Genomic DNA, 8,977 nt, shown 5'->3' with positions numbered 1-8,977 from the left:
CAGGAGAGACTCCATGGCAGGCAGGCAAGACTACATCTCCCAGCAGCCCGCGCGGCGGCCTCTCCACCTGCCCACCCAGCATGCCCCTCGGCGCCAGGGCGTAGGAGGACCCGATTGTTTGCGCAGGCGCACAGGCCTCCTGGGAGCTGTAGTCCTGCCTTATATGGCAGTGGGGGGAGCCGCCCTCCCGCCGGGACTACAACTCCCAGCCGGCCGCGCGCGGCACTCCGGCGCTGGGTGCCGCCATCTTGCTTTCCCGTCTCCACCGGCGCCGGGCCGCCGCAGCAGCCATGCTGCCCCTGTCCTCGCGGCTGCGCCGCGCCTCGCGGCTGCTCCTGGCCCCCCGCCCAGCCTCGGCGCGGCTGCGGGCTCCGGGGGCGGCCGCCGGGGGCCGATCGGGGCTGCGGCCGCCGGGCGCGGGCGCCCCCTGGCGGTGGAGGCCCGCGCTGCAGGGCCTCCTGCCGGCACCGGGGTGCCGCAGCCTCGCACCGCAGGGTCCGGCCGTGTCAACCCCGTGGCGGAGGAGCTCAGCGCTGCAGGGGTGCAGCAACCCAGCCTTGCCCTGCGTGATGCCGGCACCGGGGTGCCGCAACCCAGCATTCTCCTGCGTGATGCCGGCGCTGGGGTGCAGCGACCTTGCACTGCGGGATGCAAACGTGCCAACCCCGTGGCGGAGGAGCCCAGCGCTGCAGGGGTGCAGCAGCCCAGCATTATCCTGCGGGATGCCGGTGCCGGGGTGCGGCAGCTTTGCACTGCGGGATCCGTGCGTGCCTACCTCGTGGCAAAGGAGCAGCAACCCAGCGATGCCGGCACCGGAGGGGCCCAGCAGTCGGCGGAGGCCACAGGGCAGCTGGATGCATGCAGCCCCGGCGCTGGCAGTGGTGGTGGCAGCATCTTGCTACGGCCGGGGGCACCTGTCCAAGGGTGACTATCGCCACACGCGTGTGTGAGCCCTGGGGTTGTTGCTCGGGCAGAGCTCACCCTCCGGCAGGGGGGCAGGGGCTGGCCTAGCCCATGGCATGGCTGTGCTGCGACTCCAAGCTCTTCCCTGTCACCCATCGGGGAAGGTTGCTGCAGGGAAGAGTTTGCCCATCTGCCATCCTAGAGGGCTCCTTGGGGTGCTGGTCCCTGTGCTGTGCATGCAGGACAGTCCTTGGAGGGGAGCTGTGCATAGGTCCCTGTTGCTAGTGGTGTTGAGAGACCTTGATGGGATGCGGGGTGTCTGTGCTGGCGCCCTGTTGCACCCTCCTCTGCTCCATTCGGTGGTTTTCTGAAACCGCAGGCCATGGCTTTGAGAGCGCTTATGCATGTGTTTAGCTGTCAGGGTGAGGACTAGTCCCGTGAAAGAGTCTGTGGGGGCTTGGTGCAGGCTTGGAGCAATGGGGGGTAGCATGTGGCACAGGGTGGGTTGTGACCAGGACTTGGGAGAGGCGAGGAGTAAAGCCCTGAGAGGGTGGACAGAGCAGGCTAAGTCAGGACGATGTGATGATGAGGGAAACGGAGGCACTGAACAGGACAAGGTGGGAGCCAGGAGCCTGCTGCCGTGTGTGCCAGGGGGCTGTCTGCATGCACCAGCGCACGCTGCCCTCTGTGCTTTGCCTGTGAGGAGCGTAGTGGGCTGCTCCCTGTGTCTGTGGACAGGTCGGCTCTGCTCAGTGCCTCAGTTTCCCCGTTGATAGCACTTTGTGGCTGTGAGGCCTGGTGAGTCAGCCAGCGCGAGGCGTGGGGAATGTGGAAAGTCCTGCCTAGTCGCTGCCTGGGTGTATCCATCCTGTGGGCAGCAGATGAACCGCCTGGTCCTGCTCCCAGGAGCCAAGGGACCTTGGGGTGCCTCCGGCTTTGCAGTGGTTGCTCTGTTATAATGGCCCAGATAGAAGCCAGGTGCCCTCTTCCCAAAGGCACAGACTGCTGGTGCCGGGTCAGGGAATGAGGACCCCATCCAGCAGGGCACGGACATGCTGCCCTCGGAGTCCCTGGTGTGCGTGCGTGCGTGTGTGTCCAGATCCCAACAGCCGTCATGGGCTAGGGGGATATCCCAGGAAGCTTGCCACGGGTTGAAGCCCCTGGAAGCATCCGAACCTCTCTGTGGTTGTTGTGCCCTCTGGCGTGTCTGGCTCATCCCTTTCCCCCACCCTTGCTCAGAGGATGCTTTCGCCAGGGTCATCTCCTGCAGGCTGCTGGGCCTTCGGTGGGGCGCAGGTCTGTGCTGCGTGCGTGGGCCAGCCCGAGCCAGCTGTCTGCCCGGTGGCGGGGGCACTTGTGGCAGCCTAGCCGCTCTGACCTGCGAGCCCTCCCCCTGCATCCCAGCCTTGTTTTGCAACCCCTGTTGCTGTGACCACGCTGCACCAACCCAGCAGTGAAAAGCCTGCCCAGGGTTTGCACAGGCTGCAGTTACCTTGTGGGGCACAGGGCAGCCAGTCCCAGGGCTCCCAGCCTGGGCCCGCTCTCCTTGATGGGACATTGTTGAGGTAAAACAGTCCCACCCTGGGGGTCTGGCTATGCAGTAGCTTCTGTGAGACGGAAGCTTTTCCCCCTCCCTTCCCAATGCCGAGTCCCTTGCTTTGGCCGTGTGTCCACAGTGCCTGATACAGGAGCTTTCCAGGGTGACAGTCAAGGCAGTGTGGTCCCCCTTTCTAGCCTAAAGGTGGAGCTCTTGGTCTGCCCACCAGCTTCCCCTCCACTTCTGGCTGCTGCTGTCTGTCTTGGGCCAGCTGTGAAACGGAGCACAGTGCTGGTGATGCACAGGGCCTGAGAGCTCAGTTTCTCTTGCCTTATGCCCCCTGCATGGCCCAGCCCTCTGCCTTTTGCCTTGCTGCAAATTTGGGAACTTCAGGTCCTTCTTCTGGACTCCTCCTCCCTGTGGCTCTGCCAGCCTCCAGTTGTCGTGGCCCTGATTCTTTGCAGACAGTGGTGCTTGCAATATACCAGGCGCTGTCCAGACACTCGGGAGGAGCAGGCCCCTTCCCTGAAAATTCACAGCTGGTGGCTTCTCCAGGCGTGTCATGCCAGTGTTGGCTGCGTTGGGACTAGACTATGGGGAGCAGCCAGTCCCCGTCCCACGGAAAGGAGGGCTGCCTAGCTCTGCTCTATCCTAGAGCCTTGCACAGTGCTGAGTGCTGGGACCTGTCACTCCTGCAGGCTTGGGATTTAGGGTACAGACAATGTAGGAGAGCCTCGTGCCTGAACGGCGAGTCAGCCAGACCCCTCTCCAGCAGGGTCCAGCACCACCTATTCCAAAGAAAGGCGTCATGATGAATCCCTTAGGAGGGGGGTTAGGATGAATTTAATCTGAGCCCTGGTAGTTCAGGGGTTGCTTTGTACCATGATGTACAAGGCATTCGCACTGTTCTTGTGGTTGTTGGGGGGACACACGTATGTGGCCTTCCTGCCAGTGCCTTCACTTGTCTCCTCTCTGTCTCTCCCTAGAAGATGCCCTGCTGGAAGCCTCCAGGATCAACAACATTTCTGAAGTTGAGAGGTCAGTGGCTCCTTGATCTGCTCTTGCTGTCCCTGCCTGGGCAGGTGTCATCCCCAAAGCTGTTGCTAGCCAGGCCCAATTCTCCTTCCAGGTGCTTGTTTTGAGTTGAGTTTGTGAGTATATAGGACCAGCTCCCCCGGCAGGTACAGGGCCTGGCTGGCTTGCCACAGGACTGGTACCTATCTCTCTGATACGAGTCTGCCAGAAGTGGGTACTCCCATCAGGAGGCATGTGGGTCTAGGATGCTTCCTCGTGGGCTGATGAGCCATCCCTGGAACTGACCTTTCTGTTGGCGACCTGAGCAGAGAGACTGGGGCAAAGTGGAGCATGTTCCCTTCTTGTTGTTCCAGTGAGGCCTCGAGACTGGGGCAGACCTGTTGTTACATTGCTACCGTGTGGGGACATAAGGACATCAGGGTGCCACTTCCCAGCAGGGCTAAAAAGCATAACCAAGCCAGGGTATGATGGTAGCCCGTTGAGAGAGGTGGCTGCTGAGATGGAGAAAGTGCCCCACATACTCCAGGGCCTCCCTGTCTATGTAGATAGCACGAGAGATGTTCAGCTGGCCTGGGAAGGGTTGGTGGAGAACCTTCGTCTTGGCGACGTTTAAGGACAGGCCAAGTCTCTTATACGAAGCGTTGAAGAGATCTAAGGTTGCTTGCACATCCTGTGCAGAAAGCCATCACGCAGCAATCGTCTGCAAACTGAAGGTCGTGGATGTCCTTGGTTGTGAGTTTTGTTTTTGCCCGGAAGCGCCCAAGATTGAAAAGCTTCCTGTCCAGTCAATACTGAATACTGACACTGGATGGTAGATCATCTCAGATAAGGTGGATGATGATGGTCAGAGAGATGGTGAACAGGGTGGGAGCGATCACACAACCTTGTTTGACCCTGGTCCAGATGTGGGAGGCATCAGTTTCAGATCTGCCACTCAGGACAGTGGCGGTCATATCATTATGCAGGAGCCTCAGCATGGTGACAAACTTCAGCAGGCAGCCAAGGCATTGGAGGATGGTCCACGATTTTAAGGAATCAAATGCCTTGGTCAGGCCACTGAAAGCAAGGAACAGTTCTTGATTTTGCTACTGACGTTTTTCTTGGATCTGCCTGGCAACAAAAACCATATGTGCAGTGCCCCGGGATGGTCAGAAGTCGCACTGGATTATGAAAACTATTACCCTTCCCCACCTTGCAGCCAGCCTCACCCAGCGTTTTGAGGCATAACTGCAACAACACACGAACTTCATGGTTGCTGTTGAACTGCACAGTGCAGCAAAAGCATGAGCAGAGCTGGCATGCAGGCCTGTTCCCCCAGAGCCGGGAACTCGCTGTTGGTGGGTGGCAGTATAGCGCTTGTGACACGTCGCAGAGCAATTCTGAGTCCTGCCAGCAGGGCGTAGTGCCGTCCCTGCCTGCTCTCTGCTTCATCCTGTGTGCTCTGTGCTGCTGGCTGCCCTTCCTTCTGGAAACCCCTCTGAAGCCCATGGCAGGGTGGACAGTAGGGAGGCAGATGGCACTGCAAGGGGGTTCAGTTTAATTTCAGATTCTGGTGCCCTTCAACCTGAGGCCCAGGGTGCACTGAAAACCCTGGCAGGGACAGGGGCATGGGGTAAGACTGGCTGGCCTGCTACCTGGCTCATTAAGCAGTGCCAGTAAAATGGACCAGAGACAGGTTAGCACCTGGATTATGAAATGGCTGCTGGCCTTACTCGCCTCTGTCCCTCCAGCTCAGAGGCCGAGGAAGAAGCTCCCAGATGTTAGTTATTCAGTGGCCCATGTTCTCTAATGCAAACTGCTGCTGGGTGTTTTGTTCCTCGCTCAAGTGGGGAAGAACAACTTCCCAGCTTCACCACATCTCTTATATTCTGTATTCCACCCAAACAGCATCGCTAAGCGCTTTTCAGGGTTGAACTCTTCCTCTACCAGCACAGCAGGGCAGGGGCGAAGGAGTTCCATGGGGCAGACGAAACCAAGGCAGCTGTTTGAAATGAGATTTGGGTGGGAATACCAGAAAACTATTCTGGGTGACGCACTTTACAAAGAAATTATTTGCAAGGATGAGGGTCATGCCCGTAAAACTGGAGCCAAAAGCGAGTTCCCAGTGGAGAGTTGTGGGCCCAGCCTTCTCCGAGACGGAGCAGGGCAGCGTCTTGAAGGGTAATGTGGCATTCATTCCTGGTTCTACCAGAGTTCCTCGTTCAGTGCTAGAAGAAAGGGACGCTCCCCGTCGCCCTTCGTCGTCATCAAGCGTGAGCAGTAGCCAGTGGCGGCCAGTTCATTTGGAGGGACAGAGGAGCTCGGCCCTAAGTGAGCAGAGGGAGCATCTCAATGGACTCGGAGGACATCAGAGGACTTTACAGTCAAGAAGGATAGGCTCAGATTGAACCCTGCAATGGCTGAGGAGCTGGTAGAAGGCAGGGTGGGGTTGCAACTTGCAGACTAACTAAATCAGAAGGCTGTAGGCTTTCACCAGCAGCAGCCTACTTCATCAGATGCTACGAAGGGACTGCAGGGAGCTGGAGTAATTGGAAAGTGGGAGTGATGGAAAGGGGGGTAGGGTGCAGGCAGCAGCAGGCTGCAGATGCTGTAGCTGGCAGTGCTCGTATTGGAGGGGCTGCCCTGATCCTCCAGGGTTGGGTGAGGGCTGCAGTGGAGGCGGTGGGCTTGAAGCAGGAGAAGGAGAGTTTGGGGTTAGTACTCTTGGGGGCAGCGGGTGGTTCTAGTTCAGGAGGGGGCTCTGACTTGCTGTCAGGTGCCGTCCCCTGTATCCACCTGTGCCAAGAGAGCAAGTGCGGGCCGATGTATTCATCTAAGTGCTTTTTTTTTTTTTTTTTGCCTTAAAAGCAAAAGAACCCCTCCACCCCCTTTTCTTTTGGACTGACCTGGTTTCCCTGGGAGCTTACAGTCAAACTATAGGTCCCTTCTGCTGTTTGTACCTGCCAAGAAGGCTGTTGTGCTGGACAGGCTAGCTCAGGCCATCGTATACCCTCTTGTACGCAACATTAGGCATTGTGTCGGAGGGGAAAGGGAATCGGGAGACTAGAAATCATACTGTGACCCCTCCCTCCATTTTTATAATATTGATTCACAACATTGCAGTCTTGTCTTTCAGTAAACCACCTGCAAATGTATGGGTGGGCAGCAGAGCACCTTAGTCAAATAAGTACCATAGAGCCATATTCTTATAAGCACTGCATGCGGGTAACTCTCAGTGGTATGTGTCAGCGGGCTGTTACCATGCCCGTTCAAAATGATGAGCCGTCCCTGGAATTGGCACGTTAATCACATCCAGAAGTATGCCGCCAGCCGCCTTTTCTTTGGATGGATCTAACCTTTCCATTTTCAGGAGGGTCATTCTCAGTAGATCCAGTCCCCTGGGTGGATTTTCGGTAAGGGCTGCCTTGCTGTTTGAGTTGTTGCGATTCCTTCCTGTTTTGTTAAACTGTTGAGTTTGGCAAGTGTTCTGGTTTTCTCACACTCTTCTTTCTGTATCCACCTGCTGTCTTGTCTTCAAGACTGTAAAGCAGGGACCTTTTATTTGGGGTACCTGGCACAGCAGGGCACTGTTTTGTGACTGGGCTCCCAGGCAGTGCCAGCAAAACAAATAGCAGACATAAAATCCTTTCCAGCAAGGACATCCAGCTAGGTCCAGTCAAGACTAGGGCTGCGCCTAACTGCTGGCACCCTGCATTGTGGTACTGCAATGGTCTTGGCCAGCTACAGGTCCCAGTAGCCAATTCTTCCAGTGAGACCCAGATGGGATTTTCATAGATTTCATAGACATCAGGGCTGGAAGCAACCTCGGAAGATCATCGAGTCCTGCCCCCTGCCCAAAGGGCAGGAAGTCAGCTGGGGTCATTGGATCCCAGCAAGAAAAGCATCCAATTTGCTCTTGAAGGTGTTCAGGGTAAGTGCTTGAACCACCTCCGCTGGCAGACTGTTCCAGACCTTGGGGGCTCGGACAGTAAAGAAATTCTTCCTTATGTCCAGCCTGAAACAGTCTTGAAGTAGTTTGTGACCATTCGACCGCGTCATCCCTTGGGGCGCTCTGGTGAACAGATGTTCCCCCAGATCCTGGTGGTCACCCCTGATAAACTTCTAGGTGGCCATCAGATCACCCCTGAGCCTGCGCTTTTCCAGGCTAAAGAGCCCCATGGCTCTCAGTCTGTCATCGTAAGGTCTGTTTCCTGACCTCTGATCATGCGGCTCTTCTCTGGACTCTCTCAAACTTCTCCACATCCATTTTGAATTGTGGAGCCCAAAACTGGACACAGTACTCCAGCTGCGGCCTCCCCAAGGCCGAGTACAAGGGGAGAATGACGTCCCGGGATTTGCTTGAGAAGCATCTATGGATGCAAGCCAGCGTTTTGGTCACTTTACTAGCTGAAGCATCGCATTGCAGGCTCATGTTCATCTTGTGGTCAATGATGACCCCCAAGCCTCTTTCTTCCATAGTGCTAGCCAGCGTAGCACTACCGAACCTATAAGGGTGCTGCAGGTTTTTCCTCCCGAGGTGGAGAATCTTGCATTTTTTGGTGTTAAACACCATCAGGTTCTCGTCTGCCCATTTGCTGAGCTTGTCCAGGTCAGCCTGGATCACCCGCCTATCTTCTGGCGTGGATGCTTTGCCCCAAAGTTTGGTGTCATCGGTGAACTTGGCCAGTCCTCTCCTGGCGCCAATGTCCACGTCATTAATGAAGATGTTGAACAGGATGGGTCCCAGGACAGAGCCTTGAGGGGACGCCACTGGTCACAGGACACCATGGTGAGTGACTGCCATCAATCACAACCCTCTGGGTCCGACCACGGAGCCAATTTCCCAGCCAGCGGATCACGGTGGACCCAAGGCCACAACTGGCCAGTTTGGCCAAGAGGTGATCATGGGATACCAGATGGAAGGCTTTTTTGAAGTCAAGATATATGACATCAATCTCATCTCCCTTGTCCAGGTGATAGGTCACCTGGTTGTAGAAGGAAATGAGATTGGTCAAGCAAGACTTACCTGCAGCAAACCTGTGCTGGCTATCCCTTAGGATGTTGGCCTTGGCCAGGCCATTAAAGATGGCCTCTTAATAAACTTTTCTAAGTTCTTCCCCCAGATAGAAGTCAGGCTGATGGGCCTATAGTTAGCTAGATCCACTTTCCTCCCTTTCTTGAAGATCGGCACCACATTGGCCTTCTTCCAGTCTTCGGGCACTTCACCAGAGCGCCAGGAGTTTTCAAAGACCCGTGCCAGGGGCTGGGCTATGACGCTCGCCAGCTCCTTGAGTACCCTGGGGTGCAGATTGTCAGGGCCGGCTGACTTGAAGGTATCCAGCTTCTCAAGATGTTTCTTCACGAGGTCAGCATTGATGGAGGTCAAGGGATCTCCCCCACCCGGACCTCCCTGTCCCACAGCAGGCATGGGCGTCCCATGGGACTGATGCAAGACTGACGCAAAGTACTCATTTAATAGGTTGGCTTTTTCCTGGGTGTCCGTTGTCGGTTGCAGGATCTGCA

At 56.6% G+C, this 8,977-nt stretch overlaps 1 protein-coding gene across 2 annotated transcripts in view; it reads left to right on the top strand.

Moving 5' to 3' along the window:
* The first annotated feature begins 233 nt into the window (after positions 1-233).
* CLPB (ClpB family mitochondrial disaggregase) overlaps positions 234-8,977 on the top strand; it is a 105,714-nt gene continuing 96,970 nt past the window's right edge. Inside the window, exons 1-2 of one of the 2 annotated variants that reach the window (XM_090030874.1) lie at positions 234-924; positions 3,430-3,478. In XM_090030874.1, coding sequence (XP_089887000.1) covers positions 291-924; positions 3,430-3,478 — 683 coding nt within the window. In that variant the 5' untranslated portion in view covers positions 234-290. Of the gene's footprint in view, positions 925-3,426; positions 3,479-8,977 lie in introns of both variants that reach the window. The other variant, XM_090030873.1, reaches the window with a different exon arrangement.

The sequence above is a fragment of the Crocodylus siamensis genome, chromosome 1, assembly GCF_052110815.1.
Source record: "Crocodylus siamensis isolate JL-2025a chromosome 1, ASM5211081v1, whole genome shotgun sequence".
Taxonomy (NCBI): Eukaryota; Metazoa; Chordata; order Crocodylia; family Crocodylidae; genus Crocodylus; species Crocodylus siamensis.
This window is presented reverse-complemented; position numbering and strand designations above follow the sequence as displayed.